The sequence below is a fragment of the Hemibagrus wyckioides genome, linkage group LG06 (assembly GCF_019097595.1).
Source record: "Hemibagrus wyckioides isolate EC202008001 linkage group LG06, SWU_Hwy_1.0, whole genome shotgun sequence".
NCBI classification, from domain to species: Eukaryota; Metazoa; Chordata; class Actinopteri; order Siluriformes; family Bagridae; genus Hemibagrus; species Hemibagrus wyckioides.
Genome location: NC_080715.1, coordinates 16,622,819 through 16,648,180, shown reverse-complemented (window position 1 = coordinate 16,648,180; position 25,362 = coordinate 16,622,819). Strand labels below are relative to the sequence as shown.

Here is a 25,362-nt window from a genome sequence, read left to right as displayed (position 1 = left end):
GTATGTTCATCTATAATATGATTTCAGTTGTCATTTTATCAGGTGTGTGACTTCAGAGTTCTGTTACGGACAGATTTAGGTGGTGGATCATTCTCAGCACAGCAGTGACAGAGAAATGGCAGTGATAGAGTACTACAGTATGTATGGCGATGGTAAGAGGGTGTCTGGCACTGTAACACCAAGAGGTTCACGAAGTTAGACTGTAGCTACTATTTTATCATGCACAGATTGTGTTAATTGACTTTTGTCACTTTTAAGAAAAATTTTTGAAGGGATCTTAACAGTGAAGTGTTTCAACGAATCAGCACCATACAGATAGATAGATAGATAGATAGATAGATAGATAGATAGATAGATAGATAGATAGATAGATAGATAGATAGATAGATAGATAGATACTTTATTGATCCCTAAGGCAATTCCATATACCATTACTATGTCGCTGAATAAGGAGTGTAACACTGGGCTACAGTGAGTGATTGTAAACCTTTGTCCATCTCAGAGTTTAGATTGGCCTGGCAGTACAGTTTCCGTCCACCATGTGACGCTGTTGTCACGTGTGTACGTGTGTGTGTGTGTGTGTGTGCGCGTGTGTGTGTAAGAGGTAGTCACCGCTGTTTCTAGACATTAGCAGCTGAAAGTAGTTGAGCAACACGTGAATTCCCGGCGGAAAGGAGAGTCGCGAGTGTCACAAGCTCCGTGCTGACCTTTACCAAGCCTGAAACAAGTCCAGCCTAAAGAGCGGACAGGGCGCGGAGCAACAACACCTGGTATGCAACCATTTGTTTGATGTGTTAGTAAAATAAGTTTATTCCTAATAGCGCGTTTCTGCGTGGGTTTTCTGTTCAGGAAGTGACGCTGTATTCATCGGTCACCACTTGATATATATCTCACCATGTAATTATAGGATATGGGGCAATGTCTAATCGCATGGCATTTAAACATGCACCAAATACTGTTTAATATCACCTTTGTAATGTTCTTTGTAGTATTGGTCAGTTTCGGATTTAATATATGTTTTAATGCTCGTGCACATCTGTACGTCACGCGCGTTTATTAGCAATGTGAAGGTGAAGTTTTCCAGGCCCTCAAGCCTTACTTTGTGGGCTACAAGTATACTTGTATATCTATATACTTGCCATTGCTGCGTACTATTAAATGTCAGGATAGGAGGGTTCTCCTGGCCTCCATTTCTGTTGGGGTTTTATGTAAGACAGGCCATATATACAATGTGGTTACAGCAGATTTACGTATGTGCTACACCTCGAAGCTGTACTAAATATACACAATAAGACAGGCTTGTTGCTCCTGTCATCTGTCAAGTTTCAGTTGGACACAGAAATTGGTGTTGTAGTTTGATAAAGTGTGCACCAGGGGCTTGGGAGGCTTTTCGGCTGTTAGTGTAGTGTCGGTGAAAGGGTCTCTGCTTTTATAAATGGACAGAGCATCAGGACCATATTGGGAGCTTTTACTTTCTTTTTCCAGTTTCAGTCACGTGGTCACGTGACCGCGCCTGGTATGCGTGAATTTCCGATAATACTGATCGCCTCTGTTCGTTTTTGTCGATAATGCACATTCATTTATATACCTCATGCTATATTACGCAAGCACATTGTTTTCCGGTGACGCTTTGGGCTAATTAAAACTTTTGAGCATGGTCTTGGACTTACATAACTGCCTGCAGTAGAGCAGATCGAGGCCATTAAATGTATGTGGATTTATTACTTTCCGAGATGTTTTGAAGTTGTGCCAGCCTAAAGCGTATGTACGCGAGATTTTGCCTTGACCTCTGCTATAGAGGTTAGTACAGACAGTGTAATACCCGCTGTCATCTCCTTTTGTGTGGAGCAGCCATGCTGCTGAACTGCAGCGCTAAATATAGACTTGCAAGGAGAGAGAGAGAGAGAGAGAGAGAGAGACAGACAGAGAGAGAGAGAGAGAGAGAGAGAGGGAGAGACAGACAGAGAGAGAGAGGGAGAGAGAGAGAGAAAGAGAGAGAGAGACTGTACGCCTCTGCCTCTATCACCCTCATGCCCACATCACTGCTGCGTTACATGCAAGCAGGAGCTATATTTAAGGGTAAAACTGATTGATATCACTGATTTTATTTTTGACCCAATTCCAAGTGAATCCAATACGCATGCACAAGTCTTCTTTTGTAAATGAAAAGAAGGAAATTTAAAAACGAGAATTTGCACATATGGATATCAAGCATTGGTAATTCTAAATTGCCCACAGGAGTGAGTGTGAGTGTGTGTGGTTGTCTGTCTATATGTGGCCCTGTGATGGACTGGCGACCTGTCCAGGGTGTACCCCTGCCTTTTGCCCCATTGTGCGCTGGGATAGGCTCCAGCAGAACCCCGTGAACCTAATTTGGAATAAAGCTGGTATAGACAATGGATGGACCGATATCATCATTTGTGAACTTAATAGTGTTTTCTTATTGGGTCCTGTGTGATACAGAAATAAGAAATATACAGCCTATTAGATACATTTACAATACATGGTCGCTTCCTTGTTGGAATGTGTGTGAGTGTTTATAAGAGGCAGAGGGAGGTGACAGAAAAGTAGTTCCTGTCATGCACAACAATCTTATTTTTTAACTGTCACATGTTTGATAAAAAATGCACATAGTATATTAAAAACTGACACAACAGAACTGGAAGTATACACTTTGTGGCCAAACGTTGTGGACACCTAACCATCACACCCACATGTGGAAGCACAAAATTATCTAGAAAATAAGATTTCCCTTCACTGGAAATGGAACAGTTTAATCCAAACATGTTTCAGCAGGACAGTGAAGTCATGGTTTGACAAGGTTAGAGTGGAAGAATGTGTGTGCCTCGTACTCCACTGAACAACTTTGGGATGAACTGCAACACCACCTGCATGTCAAACATCAGTACCTGACCTCACTAATGCTCTTGTGGCTGAATGAGCACAAATCCCCACAGCCACTCTTCAAAATCTAGTGGAAAGCCTTTACAGAGGAGTAGGGGTTATTTACGTCTAGAATAGGCTAAAGCATCACCTTTTAACCATGTTATGTAGACGTGCAGAAATGCAGTCTCGCAAAAAACATCATAAACCTTGGATCATAGGATCAGAGAGAGTGTGTAACGTGATACTTGTTCAACCATTTAACAATGAAATTTGAACTGCAATATATTTAGAAACTAATTCAAGCAAAGCTTTCAAAAGCAGGGAAAGAAAACAAGACAGTGTTTTCAAATAAATTACTTGCTGAAGAGTAGCTTCCTCTGCTTCTTTGTTTGAAAATGCTGTCTCACAATTTGTTTGCAAAAGAGCAACGTTGAGCGCCTTTGTTCTTTTTATTTCTGGACCAGAAATATGTAAACAGAGGCCTGAAACAAAGAAATTAGCATGGCAAGTTTGTGAATCACAGTTTTTCTGTCATCTTCAAAATTACATGATTATTACAGGCCTATAATCTCTACTAAGAGTTACAAACTGCAGCTTTAAATTAATGGCCTGAATTAAAATTTCTACATCAGTGACTCTACTATCTATAACGTTGTCAGTCATTATCTTTACTTTTCTTAGTTAACATGCTAAATGAAACAACATTCATTTAAGATGAATCATTATATTAGGTGGATATACTCAATATAATCAATCCTATACTCTCAGATAGGATTGATTCATCGAGTTGTCAAGTGTGTAACCTGTGGAATTGAAATGCACAATAGAGAGAATACACTGGGGCATGGTTTTTATTTAAAGCTGATCTGGAGTGGTCGGGAATGTTCTAGAACAGTCTCGGGTTCCCCGTGATGACTGGTGATCTCGGAAATTCATGCACTGTGTTTGACATGAGTGTGTAACAGGCTGAATGCCAGGAATACCTCAGGCCTAAACTAGGGCCAAGAGACTGTGTGCTGTATATGACTGACTCACGCACTCAGTTTGGGGTTAGCTGAAGGAGGGGGTAAAGGAGGAATCTGCTGAAAAGCACTTGCATGGAGGACGAATACCACACACACATACGCATATATATGTAGTAGTTCAGACGGCTCACATTTTCAAACAAATAGTCACCTACATTTACTGTCACTTAAATAGTCTTCTGTAGACTCTGGCTTTGGAAATACACCACTCCCCGCTGGCACAAACGCCTCTTGCATTCGAGACAGCCCATGACACCGGAGTCAAACATGTTACTGTGAGTGCTCAGTGAGCTCACACTGCCGGTAACTCTAACCACGTGTGTGTTTGTGTGAGTGTGTGTGAGTGAGGTGGTGGGTGGAAGAGTGTATATCTTTATCCGTGTCACTCCACAATGATGCCAAAGTAGACATAAGAGCAGCTCAGACCTGGATGTCACTGCGCACAGGGACTCAAATCAACTTCATCTCTAATTTGCCCGTTTCTCTCCCCTCTTTTTCTGCCTACTCACTGCCTATACAGGAGAGCGGAGTGTTTTAAAAGTGTCATTATGCCATGGCGTCTCTGGGCGCCTCCTTCGTTCAAATCAAATTCGATGACATCCACTTCTACGAGAACTGTGGCGGCGGGAGCTTTGGCAGTGTATACCGTGCCCGCTGGATCTCGCAGGACAAAGAGGTGGCGGTGAAAAAGCTGCTGAAGATTGAGAAAGAGGTGGGCGACGTAATTGCCTGCGCTTTTCATATTCGCGTTTTAATTGTCAGTGTGATAATCATTTTAATTGCCTCTCTGCATGCAGTGCCTGGTGCTACGCACCAGCCTCGAATATGCTTCCCCCTTGCTCTGAAGAGGGTGTGTGGTGCTGAGGGTTTCATTTGTGATCTTAGAAATGCATGCACTGTGTCTTTAAAAGAAAATTATCACATAATTAAATCATATTAGTCTCAGGTGAGAACTGTGTTTGGCTTCAAATTACTTTGAAGTGATGGATTTGTCATTTTTTTTTAACGTTTTAATTTTAGCTCAGACTATGTCATGTATTACTGTGATCCCGGTAATACAGCTGAAAAAATAAAATAAAATAAAATATAAAATAATAAAATAATAAAAAAAAATGTTATGTGAATATGTACAAAATCTCTTTTACAATAGTATTGTAAATATTCTTGCCACCCTAATATATAAAATTTGAATGTCATAAGCAACTCATACACTGTAAAGACATTTAACACATGAAATGGTGTTACAATTTTGTTAGAAACCTCGGAGTGAACAGATATCACAGGATGGTTTGGTTATGGTAACTGTTATATGTACTGTTAGTGTTATTGATGAATGTAAAATCATGTATTAATGTATTTTGTTTTTGGTCTTTATTTTTTGCCTCATCTGTCACAGGCAGAGATCTTGAGTGTACTCAGCCATCGAAATATCATCCAGTTTTATGGCGCCATTCTTGAGGCCCCAAACTATGGAATCGTCACAGGTCTGTTTTTGTACCTCTTCTACCTCGTAGTCTTTTTCTGCTCTGAGTGATTATCTCAACTATCCTTTTTTCCCTGGTGACTTACTCACAACAGAATAATTAAAAAGCCAGTGACAACGTCTAAATATGTAATAATAATGTAACCTCTGGCAGTGTATGAATGTCAATATTTGCTCGGTCATGTTCATAAATTTTTTATTGACGCTTTCGAAAAAAATGGACACACAAAGTCAACAAATGTTAATCACAGTGTATTTTATCACATTCATCACTGGTTAAAGTCAGCATTGCTGGGTTTGTGTAAATTGTCAAGGCGCCATGGTAGTTGTAATTTTGCGTTTATTAAAGCTTGTAGTAGACTGTCAGGTGTAAAATCTCTTATTTAACAGCCTGCTCCAAATAATGAAATAAAAATACATACTAACCTCTGAAGAAGGTAACGTTAGACTTATTATAATTAATATTGTTATATTAATGTTGTAAAGTTGTTAGATGGTAGAAATATTTTCCTGTTACTGAACCAAGCCAGATTTCGTGAAGAGACTATACTCCCCAATCTTAGCAGACATACCAGAGACGTTTAAAGTCCTGTGTTCTGTCGGACATTATTTAGCATTGCCTTTAAAATAATGGCTTGGCCTTGCACAGCTATAGGCAGAGCATTATATAATGTTAAATGTTTATTTGAAAGACTGTCAGCCCAGTGATCAGTGCAGCAGTAGGAAAGCTATAGTATATAGATGGAGTGTGGGTTGTCAGGGAACTGCCATCTCTATTTATCAAAGACTGAACTAATTAGCACCAGGTAAAGGAAAGACATTTACAGGCAGCCTGGCTGGCAACTTGTGTTTCCAGTTTCATCAGCAGGGTTATAAATCTCCCGTCCAATCATATTTCAATAATGAAGCCCAGTGTTTAATAGACAGTTTATTACGATTCTCTTGCTTCTGTAGATGAAATGGCCTCTCTGTGATATATCTTTTAAATTTCATACAAATAGCATTTGAAACATTGTTGAAGTTTCTGTATTGTAGTCAGGTGCAGTTTATGTTAAAGATCTGATCACATGCCAAAAAAACACTTCCCAGAAATAGGTAGGGCATGTCCTCGAGGAAGTCAAGATAAAGAGTAGGCAGGATATGGCTCATGAAAGAATGAAAAGTCCCTAGCAAAGAAAGCTTCTTGCATCAGTTAGTGTTGTGGTATTTTATGAAATGTAGCTTGACATAAATGGCACATTTTTTTTTTATTTACAAGTTTGATATCTTAGTATCTGAAAGAAAGAAATTTGAAAGAAACATACACTCCTATACATACACCGCTAGATGAAATTATAGAACACATGTAAATTATTTCACTTATTGCTTTTGCTTGTTGCTTTAGCTTGGACATGATGTTTTTCCTCATGATAAGGTTATGCAATAAACTATGATTTCCCCTGAAAGAAGGAGGAACTCCACTGCTGAGAAGGGTTATATATCTTTCACCATACTGTTTATAAAGTGTATTTATATATGTAAGGGTGTAAACCCTTGGACATATTAACTGGCCACATTCCCATGGGAAAGGTACTGGACAGTAGGGGTCACTCTCACTCCTTCATGGAAATATAAGCTGAACACCAGAACCATAAATATATATAACATAATGAATATGAGTAGTTAGTGGTCTTCTCTAAATATATTAAGGCTTTTTCATTTAAAAAAAAAATAGGCTTAGGCCTGTTACTGTAACTGTGAGTTTAAAAACCATATAAAATATTTTGCTTTTGCATTTCTAACATTTATTTCAGAGTATGCTAGTGGAGGGTCGTTGTATGAGTACCTGTCAAGTGATGCAAGTGAAGAAATCAGCATGAGACAGATCATGACCTGGGCAACAGAGATAGCTAAAGGTACACACAAACATGCACATAACACTAAAATGTAACTGGAACTAATGACAAAAAAAAACATTAAATATTAAAAACACATGATGTAATTTGAAACATTTAGATCCTCACCCCAAATATTGCGATTTCATCAATAACAACAGTATTGATTCGCAATGAAAGAAGTGAACATTGTGAAAACTTGTTTTGTACATAGTTACAGCTGCAGTCATTTCTCTCTTTGTTTACTGCAGGAATGCATTATTTACATGCAGAGGCCCCGGTCAAAGTTATCCACAGGGATCTCAAGTCCAGAAATGGTACTGTTGCCAGTTCTCATGAGTTTTTCCCAGAGAAATCAGAGTGATTCATCTTAAAATGCCTGATTCAGTAACTACTAAACTATGTACAGTAGATGCAAAAGCAAGAAATATGAGTGTAGACTAAAGATTAAGAAAGTTCTTATGAATGTAAAACTCTGGCCAGAAATAGTACAAGCCTATTTACAACAGGAAATGTTTATGCTGTCTTTCTTTACAGTGGTCATGACAGCAGACAAAGTTCTCAAGGTATTTCTCGAGCTCTATTCATCAGTTCATTGATGGTGATCTCATCATGCATCTACTGACAATTAACAGTTGTATAAATGTGATTATAGATCTGTGATTTTGGAGCATCAAAGTTTCACTCCCACACCACACACATGTCTTTGGTTGGCACGTTCCCCTGGATGGCACCGGAGGTCATCCAGAGCCTTCCTGTTTCTGAAACATGTGATACATACTCCTATGGAGTGGTGAGTCTGCCTGTCTCTCTGTTTGTGTGTGTGTGTGTATGTGTATATGTGAAAACCCTTGACATGGGCAAATTTTACATAATTCTGACCTGATAAAGGTTTCTCATTTGTATGTATCTCAACGACCGTAAAGCGCCAGCATTTAATTTTCAGGGTCACACCAAAAGTGAACAGGGAGAAAATTGTAATTGTATATAAAATTTCAATTCCACATAAAGGCATCAGTAGCCTGCAAAATAAACTTGAATTTAATTTAATTGTTAAATTGTTCCCTTTTTATACCCACCTTTATTCGGAGTCTGTTAAACCTTAAAATTGGCTTTTTATCTACCTGACATGAAATATATTGTTTTCTTAAAATTCTTCTGTCAATTTCTGTTCTAGGCAGAAAATCTCAGTTTTGGTTAAAATCAATAGTCAATGGATTTTGTGCAGCATTTATGACTTATATTTGACTTTGATGATTTGGAATTGAGACTATTTGTTAATTTCAGAATTCTCTCTCTCTCTTTCTCTCTCTCTCTCTCTCTGTGTGTGTGTGTGTGTGTGTGTTAGGTCCTATGGGAGATGCTGACTCGCGAGATTCCATTCAAAGGTCTTGAGGGGCTGCAAGTAGCTTGGCTAGTTGTGGAGAAGAACGAGGTAAACCATAACTAATCATTCTAATCTAATCTACAAAACACAGCTCTCTGTCTCTGTATAAACATGCTCAGGCCTGCACTCTTTGATTTTCATCTAATCAGAAATACAGTACTTATATTCGCTCAGACTGGTCATGTGAAACTGGGTTTCGGTTCACCAAACCCATAACCCTGTGTGCTGCAGAGTGATATGCTCCTTTCCATGTTCCGAGCTCTTTGTATCTTGTGTGTTGTAAAGTGGAAAGGATGTTAAAAGTAAAATGTGTGTGTGTGTGCTGCAGAGATTGACTATTCCCAGCAGCTGTCCTGCCAGTTTTGCAAACCTGATGAGGAAATGCTGGGAAACAGAACCTATGGTAAGAATTCAGTCTTTAGTCATGAAAAAAGTTAATCTCTATTAAAAAGGGTCTGTTTCCGCAAACACAATTTATTCATGTTAAAATTTATGACGTTACACGAATGCCCTGCAATAAACTCTTAATAATATATAATGCAAACATTATAAAATGTTCTGAGTTACTACCTTTATTTTAGTGTTAATCCCATATGTAGTCAGTTCAGCAGAGCAGAGCAAACAATTCACTAAGAGGAGTAAGTCATCCACATTAAGACATGACCCGATGTTTCACTTGCTACGCTTCCTAATGCTTCATATCATTTGAATGAAATGGTAAGCTCCAAGAATCCAGAGGGCTTCTGTCATCTCTCCATCAGGCTTCAGTTTGTCAGGTCACATATCTCCTCAAACACTTCCACACCCAGTCCAGTGAAGATGATAAATAGACATTCACTGGCTCAGCCCTCATCCTGCCACTCAGTGAGCCAGCTTTTTTTTATTATTTATTTATTTAAAACCAAATTCCCAACTAAACATGTCAGTGAATTTTTTTTATAGTGGGATAAAAGGCTGTTTATAGGCTGTGTAAGAATGATGTCTATCTCTTAAAGCACTTCGAAAAATATAATATCTTCTTATGATGACTTGTTTAATCAGGTCCTGGATATTACTACTGCATGTGATTCAAGTTTTGAGTATCTATTTTCACAGCCAAATGATGATGTATTTATTTTTTAAAGGAGCATTTAATAGTGATGGACTGTTCTGCCATTTTAATCATTGCAGTAATATATGACTACTAGCCAACTGTGTGCCAGAATTAGCACAAACAAGCTTATTAAACTTCCTGAAGCGCTATTTATTATAAATCCTTATAGGTTTGCCAAAAAACACTAGAAGATTCATTTTCCCTGCATATTTTTTCCATGCACAGTTATTCATATTAGTATTAGAGTTGGTCACAGGATGTTGTTGGCTGAAGATTTTTGTTTAGGGGAGAAACCCAACAGAAATTTTTGGGTGTGTGTGTTTTTTCTTTTATAATCTCAACAATGCTGCTAAACCTGATATATTACCATATCAGTGTTTCTGCTGTACTGAGAACGAACACCAATAATATCTGTTTAGTAAATTGTACATAGTGACATTTGGACTACTAGTCACTAGTCCTTCAAAACAAACTTACATAGTAAGCGATGAACAAACTGCCCTGTGTAAACAAGTTATACCCATTCCACTTCTGGTCTTTTAGAAAAGTAGTGCATTTTTTAATATTAAACAAATGTATTTTTGTTCTATTGTAGAAAAGGCCTCTGTTTAAAGAGATCCTGTCCATCCTAGAAGCCATGTGCAATGACAGCCAGCTCTCTGACCAGTGCAACTCCTTTCTGCATAACAAAGCAGAATGGCGGTATGGTTATTCACATCCACATCCACACACACACACACACACACAGACATGCAGTATATGGTCATGCATGGTCAAATACCAGAGAAATGTAATGTATTATTTGTCACATAAACATGCTTAGGCCCTCATTTACTGTTTATGTGATGTTATGTTATCAACTCTGAAGTTGATAACACTCGCAAACAATGTTCAAGGTGATTTATGACAACACTTTAGGAATAAGGTTCACCTCATATATATTCATTTGTGCTTTCAAATCCACAAAATGAATAAGCATTTGCTTTTAATAAGCATAAGCCTTTTCAGGACAAAAGCCACTGTGCGCACGCAGTGAGATTCGCTTCCCTTTAAAAATCACATAGAAACTAAAAGCTCGATGTGCAAAAAGCAGGTGTTCCTTTATAGCCATTTCAACAATATAGAGATAAAATAAAGACCTAATTATATTATAGTTTCTCAAAAAACTTTAATCTTCTCATGCATCTAAAAATGTTATGACTTTATGAAAATATTATGTCTTTAATATCACATATTACTATGCGAAAATCTTTTCTCCAGGTTTTTTTTTTTTGCTCAATTTTGCTCCAGTTATGTTTTGAAAAGTTGTTTTTCAGTTGAGTTTTAGTTTACTCATCAGCAATCTAAGCTCACCACTATAATCAAGAAGAAATAACAAGATTTAAATATTGGTTCCTCCCCTGCATTAAATTGGGATGTCAGGAAATCAAGGTTTTGGATTTGATTGAAATTGGGATAGTATTTATAACATTGCACAAATCTGTCAATATGCAATTTAAATTAATTTAGTCACTCTTTCACTGCAAATCTAATATGCTAGATGGAGCACAAAATCTAAACAAAAAGGATGCCTTTGTGTAAGTGTTTACTGGCTGCACTGCATACTGTGATTTTTAGATATAAAAAGTTAGCTATATGATGTCAGCTGTGTAATGAGATATTATGAAGGCTTATTTGGAAGGAGTAAAACATGGTCAGTATGAAGTTTTTCCACCATGCAGGCTGGGACTTCAGTGTTTTGGTGCTGTGACAGACAGCTGTAGAAGGTTCTGGGTGTATGATGTTAGACCTATATTAAGACCGGGTGGAAGAGGCCCCTGGAGCAGAACAAGAGATTCCCGTCTATCAGGTCCTCCCTATAGAAAGAGAGAAAGTAAAAGTAGCAAATGTGATGTCTGGAAAACAAGTAAGCTAATGGCACATGTGAATGTGAAATTCCGTGTGTGATTGTCGAGTAAGTGACAAGCATGGAAAGCAATTACATGGGAAGTTTGGAGTGGGAGTGGAAGCCTGGCTGGAGGGCGCTGAGTGGGAGGTCTGGGTTGCGTCACATGCTACTTTATAAATAACGGCCGTGGGACAAAAATTTGCAGCCTACCCACTGCCCCCTCTTGTGGTCTTCTTGGTGATCACAAGTCAGTAAGACGCCTATGTGGTGGCACCCAAAAGAGTTGAAGTGGTTCCCTCTTAAGATTTTTTCCATTTTAAGATGTCATCTCAGAGAGGTTTTCCCCCGCCGTTGTCACCTCTGGTTTACTCATCCAGATTTCTGTAAACCTGCTTTGGAACCATGCCTAATGCCAGTGGTGCTATAGAAATAGAATAAAATAATATTGAATTGAAATTAAAATGAAAACAGAGTGTATGTACTGTAACTAGCATTTAAATGAAATTAACAGCATCTCATTATTTAAATGAAAAGTTGTACAAAAAGCATATTAGAATATAATAATAAATTATAAGAAGGATGCGTTGTTGAGTACGTTGGTAAAGGTGAATAAAACAGGAAGTAATAAAGAATTTTGGACCTTGTGATATGTCTGTGATTGTTGAATTGGTGTGCGGGTTAGTCTCTGTGAATGAGTGCACCTGTGATATGAAGGTGTTTGTGTAATGTTTCCCCTGTGTGAAGGCGTGAGATCGAGGCGACTCTGGATCGCTTGAAGAAGCTGGAGAGAGACCTGAGCACTAAAGAGCAGGAGCTGAAGGAGAGAGAGCGCCGCCTCAAGATGTGGGAAAAGAAACTCATAGAGCAGTCCAACACTCCGGTGAGTCCTCGCTCTCTCTCTCTGTCTGTCTTTTTTCACACCATCACCTGCCAACTTTCTCATACACACGCACTCACTCTGTGTAAGGCAGGAGGTAAATGCATTGTGGAAAGAATCATTGGGTTTGTTTTGTGCTGCTGCTCCACACAGCATGCTGACAGATATTAATCTGGATGTGTTCACATGGCCTGCTGCAGAATGCTTGCAGAGCACTAAAAGGGAGACAGTGATGAACATTTAGTGGCACAAACTTCTAGGCTATCCTCATTTTCACATTTCACCTGGTGCTATTCTGTGTGACCATTCCACTATCATGAAGAAAAAAATCACTAATTTCCTCCTTTCCATCTTATGTTGGAGTTTCGCTTTTTGTTTATGTCTGTTTGTCTATTTACTCTCCCTCTTTTCATTTCCCATCTCATTTTGTCTCATTTTCCCTTTCTCCCATTTTCTCCTCTTTTCTGCTTTCTCTCATCTACCTTGCTTTTTCCGCTCTCCTCTCAGCGCTTTGCCCCCCTGGCCACTAAGATAAGTTCGGAGTCATTTTTTGAGGCTAAGATGGAGGAGTCAAAGAGGTCGGAGCTGTCGTGTGAGATAAGGGGCTGCTGTAACGGAGAGCTGGGCGCTTTGGCTCTGCAGGCTGTGATGAAAGGCTTCGAGGACGTGTTCAGCCTGGACGCCCCCTCTGTCCCTGTCCTGCACTCGGACATGCAGGTCAGCATGCAGGCCACGCAGAACTCCTCCAAGACCTGCTCCATGCGAGAAGGACACAAAATCAGCATGGCTGCATTTAGCTGGTCTGATGACAGTGACAGCGATTAGGAGTAGCCCCTCTCGGTTAATTAGCCGGCCTCAAAAACTGTGGTCTTATACCAGCTTTCTTCACTGTTTGCAAAAAAAATATTATAGATATTATTCATATTATAGATATTACTATAAAAACAAATGTTATCTGTAAGGTTTTGGATCTCTTTGTAGGTATGATCTATATGTAGTCCTGATATCCCAGTATATGTGCTTTTTTGTTGGTTTATTTTTCTAATAATAACACCACCTTTTTCTTTTTTTTTTTTCAAAACACATGAAGAAACACATATAGAAACCTCAGATTGAGCTAAGAGGTGAAAGTAATAATTGTTTCCCACTCCTACGTATGGACTGCATTAGCCCTGCCGGTCCTACGCCTACAGAGTCCTTATGGATGTCATTTATGGCAAATGAAGTGGACGTATAGCAGCGTGCTGAGGGGCGAGTGAGCCGCGTGTCAGCCTAGTGAAGATTCGTCGCTTTTATGATGAAGTGACATTTTGCTGACATTAAGATTGGCCAATTTGAGCAGTGAGGCTGGGAGATACTCACATAGGCAAGAAAGGCTAGAGAGAGAGTGTGAGAGTGTGTGTGTGTGTGTGTGTGTGTGAGAGAGAGAGAGAGAGATTTCTGTAAAACTTTGTTCTTGATAGAAAAGACTAAACAAACATTTCTTTATGTTCTTGGATTATCTAAAAAAAATCCTTACATTAGATAAGCTACGAAGTTTGCATGGTCATGAATGTAGCATAAATACATTGCCGGACATTTGTTCCCTACATAATTTCCTGAATTTGATGCAGTTTAGATCTGTATTCATTACAGTCTAATTAAAAAGGAACTAATAACTGCATGGTTTATCAGGGTAAATACCTCACATATGATCTATACACACATATGAATGAGGCCACACGTTTGCTTTCGTTTAATAAAACACATAATGAACTGTTCACATTCTAATATTTATTCCTTAAATGTTTTTTTTTTTTTTTTTTACTTGTAGTGCTCATGTTTGCGGTATCACATTATTCAGACTTTGATAAGGTTTGCATTTAACAATCAAATTAATTTACAACTAAGAACACTCATATACACAAATACAGTATACACATATATACTGTATATATATATATATATATATACATTATAGAAGGATTTGCATTTGTCTTTGCAGTTTGTCTTAGATCCAGTGTTTTCCTCTGACATTATATTATTCATATTCTGTTTTCTTTTTTTGATCTTGATTCTTTCTGCCTTTTGCAATAAACTTTGTCACAAAAATTATGCTTAAACTCTCTTACTTCCATATTTTGCTTTTTATACTTTGCATAAATCTGATACAAAGCTCCAGTTTTGTGAGTTTTCATGACGGGTATGTTGAGTCAGATGACCTGATTTCAGGAGACAGATGTGCCACTACTTAAATGACTGTACGCAACACACATAATAAAGCACATATACACTGCAACTGCAATTTTTTAGATCAAGAGTGGCAAAGGATGGGGTTGCCTTGATGTGTCCCCGAATAAGCTCTATTTTTCAATGTGATCTCTGGACGTGATGTGTGGAGGTGCTCCTGCGGCGTCAAGTGAACATAAGGTCAAATCATGGCCGTATTCTCTCGGATAACACCAGCAGGACAGAGTGCACTCTGCACCCTGCTGAACTCTGCTGAGCTCTTAAAGGAATTTCAATTACAGAGTCATTTGTGCTGACTGTCTCCACGCCTCCCTTCATCCCGTCTCCTCTTTTGTCAACAGTCTGCTTCCTATCCTTATGAAACCATGCAAGCCAGTTGTGAAATACAAGATGGCTGCTTAAAATGCACTGTTATATCACTCTAATTAGGCAAATGTATGTCATGGAGCTTTAGCGTGTGGCAGATGTTTTTTTTTTATACATATTATAATTTTGTTTACATCCTCAGATATGAGTCCTGCACAGACGGGGGAGTTAAGGGCCCATCTGGCTACACAGAGGGAAAACACAACAGTTGTGCTTTCTCTGTCTTTCCACCTCTCGCTCCATATTTTTTATGCACGTTACATACTCCATGCACAGATTACTGATTCAATTTGATTTCCTTCACCATCTTTTTGCACAGCAGTGTTCTTCTACGACAATATTACCTGCTAATAATGCGATTTGTGTTTTGACTGGCATTTGCCTTTTAACGCATATGTTCCCCTGGAGTTTGTTAGGACATTTCATACAAAAGTGCTGCATATTACATTTGGTACATTTGGCATTTTAGCTTGATGAAGAATTGATGGAATTTATGTTAACATACATTATAATGTGCATTCATGAGTCAATTAAAATCATTCTGTAATAAGAGTTCACTGTTTGTATGCATCACTCTCTCTTTCTCTCTCCAGCTGCTCCCGAACCTGGCCATCCATATCTGGACAGAGGAGCATGTGGTCAGTATCAGTGTTAAAATGTGCATTATGATATCAGTAGATAGCACATGGCTTTTTTTTTTTTTTAATTTGTAGTCATTTTACATTAAATCATTTCTAAAGCTTAAATTAGTCTCAATCAGCAGTGAGCTAAAATGTGAGTTTAAACACAGATAGATAGATAGATAGATAGATAGATAGATAGATAGATAGATAGATAGATAGATAGATAGATAGATAGAAAGATAGATAGATAGATAGATAGATAGATAGATAGATAGATAGATAGATAGATTCTTTTTTGATCCAAAAGGAAATTCAAGACAAACCAACAAAACATTTAGTGTGTGAAATTTCACAGATGTCAAGATATTAATCAATATATCTTATTATTAATTAATCATTTATAAATGGAATAAACAAAAATAAGATCAACACTTTTTATCTCTCTTTTTAAATTATTGATATGATCTGTATATGGTATATATGGTCTTTACCTATTTTTTATTCTCTGAACATCTTTTGGATGATCTTACACATAATCTCTGTAATATAAAGATGTCAACTTTCCTTTAGAAATTGATCAAATGTTCCTAATTATTTACCCCAACAGAACATACTGCTTGCTTGAATTGTAACAGGTTTATTTACTAAAAGATCCTCCATTCCACAGTACTTCTGGATGTCGCAGATATTTGGCACAGGTAAGACGTTCTCATAAGACGATTATTTATAACATACACTTGGTTTCAAAAATACTTCCCAGATGTTCATGCGAAGCAGTCAGGGTAGTGGTGGTGCATGTAGTATAGTTGTAAGTGTAAGTTAAGATTTCCTGCTGTACATGTGTGTTTGTGGCGCTGTTGTTGCAGGAGTAGAGTGCGAGATGCAGCGCTACGCCGATGTCTTCAAGAATAACCACATCACCGGACGCAGGCTGCTGCTCCTCTCTGAGGCAGATATGAGAGATATGGGCATCTCCTCTAAAGGGCATATCATACACCTGAAGGTAGTGTAGTGAAACTGCTCCATGAGATGGAAAGCTGCTTGCTTGTAATATAATTTAAAAGAACCGAATGAAAAAAGCATACAGATTTTTCGAAGTATAATTAACACGTTCAGGTAGAATTGGGTCTGAGTCAGTTTGAGAGATTTGATGCACAAATGAGGCATATAGTCATAATAAAATTATCATTGTGAGGTGATGTATGGAAAGGCTGGTGAGGGAACAACTGTTTATTATTTCAACATCAGAAATAACTTAACATTATCTTTTAATTCATAAAAAAAAAAGAGAAAGAGAAATATAAGGAAATAATTTTACATTTCGGAAATTATCAACTTTTCCCTAGTAATGGACATTTCCGAATATCACCTCATCGTTGATTTTTCCTATAACAGAATATTTTGCAAGGTTTTATTGCTTCTATATTGCTTCTTTATGAGTTTTTTAGCCTTTTTCATCCAAACATGAAATTCTCACTTCATGAAATTCAGGTACTCTACAATCTGAGTGTATCTGTATCAATCTGTATCATGTATTATGTTTCATGTTCCTGAGATATGATGTTCATTTTATTTTTTTCCAGGCTGAAATTGAAAAATTAAGAAATGATTACCTGGCACTGCTTCATTTCCCCCCACTAACAAAGGTATGGTCAGTGTTGTTTGAGAGGCCTGTTTTGTATTTATGGTCATTTTTGGTTTTGTAATAATTAAAGTCTTTTTTTTTTTAATTTCATTTCTATTTATGTTTCCTATTCTGTAATAACCATGAAACCTACCTGGGTCTTTCTTGTTAATGTGTTAATGGTGTAAGTAGAGGTTTGACTATTGAAATGTCCCTCTGGCCTCTGTCAGGATGAATGTGATGAAGAGGAGAAGGAAAGCTGGAGGAAGACTGTGAATCTGGAGCTGGTGTTTGGTTATCACTGGAAACCAGGGACAGGGCCACAGGTACGACAGATGCCTTAAGACACAACACGCATTTGGGGAAACAAGGATTACCGAAAAGATTTTAAGGTTTTTGAAGTTATCCTGGTGTAAGACAACAAATGCTGGTTTTTGTTTTATTTCACACTTGAATGAGGGGGTATACATTTTTACATGAAATAATTATGAAATGAAACTTTCTGACAAGCAGTGATTAAGAGGTTTAATCCTTGATTTGTTATTGTTTAAAACTTTGATGCAAAAATAAAACTTTGGAAACTTATTTAAAGGAACTTTAGAAACTTAGAAAAGTTACAGCCAGAAAGCCCCTAGCTCTATATCAGAGTTTACAATTTGCTGATTCATAATCATACTTTAGTTATTTTTCACCTCACACCACAGATATGTTTTTGCATTCATTATTCTGAATTGTTATTTGCGCTGTGGTGTAGACTGAGGTCTTTTGTTCTCAGGGCGATGACTTGTCATCAGTGTATAGAACCGAGACTCTTTGGGATGTCAAGATGGCGACACTCGCCTTGAAGTTGCCATTTCCTTAAGTAAAGACGCCTGTTATTCTCCCATCAGCTATTGACCACCGTCTCACTAAGCACATTTTTTCTGTTTGCAAGATTGATTTTTTTCTTCTTCCCTCCTTTAAAAATAAACAGAAAAAAAAGATAAATAAATCTTCCATCAAGAGTGATACATAGCATCCACCCCCTCTTGCTTGCGAAGGCTTTGTTCAGGTCTCAAAGAAGGGGAGAAAGGCCGCTTCTCCACTTGCTGCTTGAATTTAATCAAAAATGGCCCATTTAGCCAGAAGTCATTTTCTTTTTAAAAGGCAAATGTTATTTAATCTTTCAGCTGTTCATTGTCCCATCATAAATAGTCCCCTTTCAGTGCGTGCGGCGGGGCTGAAGCGAGGCCGCTAATTGCCTCCCATTTCTCCTGACATGTGGTGGTTTAGTGGGGAGGAAACTCAGCAGGGAGAAGGAAACAGGAGGCTGAGAAAATGAGAGCTAATTATTTTCCCCTGCCTGGTGTCAGGCTCTGTGTCAGCCTTGTTTTTACAAACTGGAAGGTTCTTTTGGACTAAATAAAACAAACCCGCTCTGCTCACTTTTCCCCACTCTCTCCTCTCTCTTCCCCCGCCTTCTCTCTCTTTCTCTTCTCTCTCTCTTTCTCTCTTCCTCTCTCTGTCTCTCGTTCTCCTCTCTCTCTCTCTCTCTCTCTCTCTCTCTCTCTCTGGCGGTGTCATGGTAGCAGCTGCACTTCTCAAAGACTAAATGAGGGGCCTGCGATTGTGCACTGGCCATCTGACAGGCAGCGAGTGTGCTGTTAATGAGGATATCAGCACTGAGTCGAGGGAAAGGTGCTGAATTATGTATGAGGCGTCATTAGACGCTTGCTGCGCTGGCCGCCATCATGGCGCATTGTTTCTGCCGGTGTGATTAGGCCAGGCCCAACAGCACCAGGCCAAGGCGCTAGCAGCCTGTTCCAACGAGGTGGAGTCTGGCACCTTTACAGCGAGACATGGCTTCTGACATACACACACTCAGGACCTCTGACACTTTTGCTTTGAGATCCATCCAGCAAACACATACACACACTCAGTCCAAAACACAAAACACACCCTCAGAACACACACATGCTCATCCATGGCACACACCTCATTTTAACGCTCACACCACACACTTGTGAGGAAGTAAAGATGTGTGTTAGGACTCTCCTGTGATGTGTCCCGCTCTGATCTCAGTACACAGTAGATTGGCTTGCATCAGGAGCAGTGTGTTTTAAGTAATGATCGGTGAATTGCGCTCGAGGCCTGGAGGAATGGAGGAATCATTATTGCTATGTCAGCATGTGCACAGCATCCAGCGCCAGCCAGGACTTTATAACATGTCCTCTGATGAGGAGCGCATTTGCGTCGATTGATGGGAAAGAGAGTGGATGTTATAAGCTCACTTGCTCATTTTGTCTTTTTCAGTGAAAAATCTTCATAGTGCCATTTAGTTGGCGTTAATGAGCAATATGCTTGGTTGGATGATACACTGGCTATTTACATATGCCAATCTCTGAACTCAGTATTTGGCTTTTTGATAAAGTTTTGGAGCAAAAATTCATAATGACAAACATCGTCATGTATCATACACAGATAATTCTGAGACATTGTTGTGTAGTGATTGTTTTTGCATCTAATGTTAACTTCGAGTTCTATTTGAAAATATTATACCACCTACTGGGTGGCATGTTCGTCCAGTGGGTGATGTTGTTGCCAACAGCCCTGGATTGATCCTGAGTTCAGCTTTTCGCCTGTTTGGAGTTTCTGTGCATGCTCTCTACTTATCTGTGTGGGATCCTACAGGTTTTCCAGTTCCAAAAACACACCAGTAGGTTAATTAACTATCCTAAAGTGCCCATTGGTGTGAAAGTGTGTGCATAGTGTCCTGTGATGAAATGGCATCTTATACACTGTGTATTCTCATGTGCAGCGTGCCTGAAATAGGATTCAGATTTACCAGAACCTTGACCAAGATAAAGCGAATGAATGAATGAATGAATGAATGAATGAATGAATGAATGAATGAATGAATGAATGAATGAATGAATGAGCTATACCAGCTTATTCTCTCTATGTGGAGAAAGTTTGAATATAAACATCTTTGTTTGAATTTCCCAGGTAAAATTGGTTACATGACAATAAATAATTTTTTACATTTTCTTTAGATATTTGATTATTGTTCATCTTAAACTGCAGATATTTAAAAAGGTTAGTGGTTACAGTATATAATATTTCCCCTTGGATTTGCATATACTGCATAAAGCTGTTGGGTATCATGAGCATAAATTTTATTATCTTATGGAAAGTCTATTGCTTGATTATTTTATCCAGATAAAATAAATAGATAAATTCTGTCACTGGTTTCCTCCCACCCACTGAAAGCATGCCAGCAGGCTCTGCTAAATTATTATGAGGTGTGAATCAGTGTGTGTATATAAGTGATGCATGGGTCTATCTTGGGAACATTGGATGTAAGGCAGGAATACACCCACCCAACACACACACATACACACATACACACACACAAGGGAAACATGCACAACTCCACACAGGCTCAGCTGTGACCTGCTACACCACCATGCCATCCAGATCTAACATGTCCACACCAAAGGATATATACAGTATATTTTATTTTACAAGACGTCCCTCATGCCTGTGCTTGCACTGTATTGAACCTTCCTGTCATTACTTGAACTTTAGTCCCTTCAGGAATTGATAGTTAGCTTCTGAATGTCTTCTTCCGTCTTCAATGTGCCTTTTGCAGGACTGCAAATGGAAAATGTACTTGGAGCTTGATGGAGATGAAATTGCTTTAACCTATATCAGAGACGTCACGTTTAATGCAAACAGACCAGATGTGGAAGTCTCAAAGATGACCAAGGTACATTCTGTTTGTCCATATTGTTTAGAATACAGTGATAAACCACAGTGTAGGTTGTGAGCTGATGTATGAAGATGTACTTTTTCTTCTCAGCCACCGTTTGTGATGGAGAAATGGATTGTTGGGATATCTGACAAACAGACTGTTGACTGCGTTGTAAATTATGAGGTAATTAAAATTCACAAAGAAAGATGGCACAAAACATGTAAAGAATATTACATATCTCTGAAACAATATCAGGCTTTTGTTTCTTTGCACATATATACTATAAAAATGCCAGGATTCATAGTAAAGTGAATGTAGATATCTTTCCTTTTTCTTGGCCCAAACCAGAATAAGTCTTTCTCTTACACTTCACTTGAATTGTTTGATTTAAGCCATTAAACCAACAGCTTTTTCAACCACATCGAGGGCAGTATGAACTTTTCTCTATCCAGTGATGTCAAATCTGCAGTAGGGCACTAGAAGAAGATTGTAGGGCTTGGTTCCTGTTTGGACCCATGTATAACTCACTGTGTGCTTATTGTCTCATCAGAGTGATGTCAGGTCTCCAAAGAACACAAAGCATGTGCACTCAGTGCGGTGGAGCCTGGTCAGTGGTGCAGATGAAATCAGAAGCGTGGAGCTGCTCATAGGAACACCACCAACAAACGGGGATGGGAATTTCAGGAGCCGTTCCAACTCTGGTAATCGTAATCTTTACCTTTTTTTGGAACCACAGACATAGACTGTGAGTAAGGAGTTTAAAATTAGAGCAAGATTCTTTAAAAGTAATGGTTGTATGTAAGGTTAAGTCTCTGCATATACTTACAAAGATAAACAAAGTATAGAAATAAAAGTGGTAAAGAAAGTTGAAATCAATTATTATCCCCTAATACAACTTTTTGAGAAATAACAAAACTCATTTTTAATCTTTTCTTGAATTCACCAACTATCTCCTTGGTTCATCAAGTTTCTTTCCATCCACAACTGGCCTCATCAACAATAACCAGGACCCATTATGGTCTCTTATCTGCCTACCTGAACATTCACGATTACTCCATTTTGCTGTTTTATATGTGTTACATTAACACACACAACACTATACTGCACCTCCCTACTTCACTTGCTTTATGGGCAAAAAAATATTTAGAAACCTGACCATCACACCTATGTGTGCTTGCTAAGCATCCCATTCCAAAAACAGGGGCATAAATATAGAGCTGGTTTCCCCTTTACAACAGCCTCCAGTATTTTGGGAAGATTTACCACTACATTTTGGAACGTGACTGTTAAGCTGATTCAGCCACAAGAGCATTAGTGAGGTCATGTTCTGGTGTCCAATAACAAGGTCCAAGCCAGTCTGTGCTTCATTTCATCCCAAAGGTATTCAGAGGGGTTGAGGTCAGTGCAGGCCACTTGAGTTCTTCAACACCAGCTTTGGCAAATTATATCTTCATGGACCTCGCTTTGCGCACAGGGGCACTGTCATGCTGGTAGAGGTTTGGTCCAGCAATGACAAAACTTAACGCTACAGCGTACAAATACATCCTATACAACTGTGTGCTTCCAACTTTGTGGCAACAATTTGGGGAAAAGCCACATATGGTGATGGTCAAGTGTCTACAAACTTTTTTGGCTACATAGTGTACATAGTTAAACAGAAAAAATTGTACTTGCGCTAATGTGCTATATTGACCTCTGTGCTTTTGGAAATCAAGGAGCTTGTATAATGGACTGTTCAGTGCAAAAATATGTATACCCCATGGTGTCTAGGTGCAAAGAATCTTTTTAAATTGAATTGAACAGCTGAAAGACATGAAAAGGCATATAATGGCATATTTATAGTTACATTATTTACTGTTTAGTGTCACCCAAAAGGATGGGTTCCCTTCTGAGCCTGGTTCCTCTCAAGGTTTCTTCCTCATATCATCTCAGGGAGTATTTCCTTGCCACCGTTGCCACAGGCTTGCTCATTAGGGATAAAATAAAATAAGGATAAAATTGTTTAATTTAATTTAATAATTTATTTTTATTTCTAGTTATTTATTTATTTCCCCTCTCCTTTCTCTGTTTATCTTCTTTTGTAAAGCTGCTTTGAGACAATGTCCATTGTAAAAGGCACTATACAAATAAATTGAATTGAATTGAATTGAATTATTTATAACAGATATGTCATAGAGATGTTCAGAACTGTATGTTAAAGCTCAGGGAACCCAAAACCCTAAGCCCAGATGATATGAAACAGTTAGAAAAGCAAAGGGTGGAGTACTTTTCGAATATTTATGTAATATTTAAAAAAAAAAACTTCTTTTCACAAAAAAACTATTTTTGTTTCTAGTGGTAATAAATGAACATATGTGAAACACGGTAGATTTTTGCACTGAAATGTTTTTTGTGTTATCTCACAGGTGTTGATCCTCAGTGGATTTCCAGTCTCAGATCAAAGCAGCTCAGAGATGACCAATCCCAGGAGCGCCACAGTGCCACTATAAGCAGCCAATCAGACAGCATGACTCTCCCACAGTTCCTGTCTGTTTTTGGTAACCAGTCCTCATATGCTTCCGCTGTGCGTAGATCACCCAGTCGCAGTCCACTTTCATCGACTCCATGGGCCGACTCCAGAAGCTCCTCACCTACACTTTCAACCAAACTCTCCTCAATCCACCTGGGGTCAAAGGGTAGCAGCCCATCCAGTACGACTTCAGAGAGCACATCAGATAGAGAGCGCACGCATAGCAGTAGACACACGTACAACTACCAAAGAAAGAGCTCCTATAACTCTCTAACTGCAACTGGAGGAGGAGACCGGAGAATCTTTAGAGGGGGCAGTCATACATCTCATGGCGGCTCTAAAGGCGGAAGACACCGGACCAACCACGTAGTACCACAGAACCAACCACCGATCATCCCAGGACTGGCAACAACAACAGTAGGAGAAAAGCAGAAAGACGAGATTGAGGATGCCAAAGCTACAGAAGGAGGATGGATTAAAGTAGAACGTAAAAAGCCTCCCAAACAAGACCATAAGCAACTTGACCAAAGACAGCTCAGAGGCCGTCCTCGAAGGGGCGGAAGAGGGGGGCGAGGGCGGAATTAAGGGTTTTAATACTGTATATGTGTGGGCATGTGGTTCGAAGAATTAAATTATTGCACCAAAGAAAAAAAAGCATATTTTCACATGATGGAGTCATGGTGCTGGTATAATAGAGCTGCTTGGCAAGGGGTTATAAATAGAAGTTTTTTAACTAATAATTCATGATGCCCATTTACAGGCAATCACAGGGCAAAAACACAGGTTAAACATGAAAAAAACAAGAAACTTTTAAGCGCACAATAGCTAAACCAAAAACCTTCCTTCCTGATTGAGTCTCACTCTCCAATATAGCTGACAAAGCTAGGAATGTAAACAACACAACCTTTTACCTGTGGTTTTCAGTCTAGTGGTCTGTGAGCCAGTAGAGTTTTTTGTATATGTTGGTTTTTTTCCCTTTAAATACATTTTAGTAAAATTATCGAAGATGACGGCTGTACATGGAACTATGACTGAAATGTACTTAATGATTAAAAAGCAGTCATGTACTGTATATCTGCATGTTACAATCAAGTATGCAGTAAATACAATCAAGTATTTATTGTTTTTAAAATGTGGGTGGGAATATAATTAGTGCCTTAAACTTTAGAACAGACAAGGGCACACAATAAAACCAAATATATACATATATATATATATATATATACTGGTCACTGGTCATGAATCCTCATGCTCCTGAATATTTCCTGCTTTTGAAAAGGGTCTTTTCCACAAACACAAGAAATAGTATGATGTGATTTTTTAGTGATTCAGACTACTAATATTGTTTGGGATTTGCACACACACACACACACACACACACACACACCACTGCCACTACTAGATGAATTATCATTATTTTTTATTATTATTATGCCTCATGTTTCAGACTGTTGTGTTTTGTTATAGTTTATATATTTTTTCGCCAACTATATCCTATTATATCAGAATAAAATGGATTTAAAATGCCTGGTGTGTGCATGTTTTTGGGCGGAACTACAAAGTACAGGATGTTTGGTCGCGCTTCACACCACCTTAGGTAAATCTGATAGAGAGGTTTGGCGCCACCACCGAGGGTCCTGAAAGGGTGTCATCGTAAACCAGCGTTTCTTCTTTATCTTTAATATGCATCCAATAATATTTAGTGTCTGTATCATATTGGCTTCATTCTAAGGAGGATCTAAATTGAACAGACAAGATCTATTTA

General features: G+C 38.5%; 1 protein-coding gene across 3 annotated transcripts; it reads left to right on the top strand.

Moving 5' to 3' along the window:
* Positions 1-458: 458 nt before the first annotated feature.
* On the top strand, positions 459-25,111 carry map3k20a (mitogen-activated protein kinase kinase kinase 20a). 3 transcript variants are annotated; one of them, XM_058391514.1, is made up of 20 exons: positions 459-770; positions 4,432-4,623; positions 5,308-5,395; positions 7,188-7,289; positions 7,520-7,585; positions 7,806-7,834; positions 7,924-8,061; positions 8,617-8,703; positions 8,984-9,058; positions 10,344-10,450; positions 12,381-12,516; positions 15,702-15,746; positions 16,399-16,429; positions 16,598-16,734; positions 17,315-17,377; positions 17,586-17,681; positions 20,987-21,103; positions 21,197-21,271; positions 21,639-21,789; positions 23,494-25,110. In XM_058391514.1, the coding sequence occupies exons 2-20, from the start codon at positions 4,465-4,467 to the stop codon at positions 24,180-24,182; spliced, it is 2,391 nt and encodes a 796-aa protein (XP_058247497.1). In that variant the 5' UTR covers positions 459-770; positions 4,432-4,464; the 3' UTR covers positions 24,183-25,110. The 3 variants fall into 3 exon arrangements, with proteins under 3 accessions (XP_058247497.1, XP_058247499.1, XP_058247498.1); XM_058391515.1 differs by lacking the exon at positions 459-770 and having other exon boundaries at positions 4,455-4,623; positions 23,494-25,111; XM_058391516.1 differs by lacking the exons at positions 15,702-15,746; positions 16,399-16,429; positions 16,598-16,734; ... (4 more) ...; positions 21,639-21,789; positions 23,494-25,110 and adding an exon at positions 13,021-13,594 and having other exon boundaries at positions 563-770.
* Positions 25,112-25,362: the final 251 nt, after the last annotated feature.

Coding starts and splice junctions, on each gene's coding strand:
- map3k20a (XM_058391515.1), top strand. CDS start 4,465: ATGGCGTCTCTGGGCGCCTCCTTCGTTCAAATCAAATTCGATGACATC. Junction 7,586..7,805: donor GGATCTCAAGTCCAGAAATG/GTACTGTTGCCA, acceptor CTTTCTTTACAG/TGGTCATGACAGCAGACAAA. Junction 16,735..17,314: donor GGCATATCATACACCTGAAG/GTAGTGTAGTGA, acceptor ATTTTTTTCCAG/GCTGAAATTGAAAAATTAAG.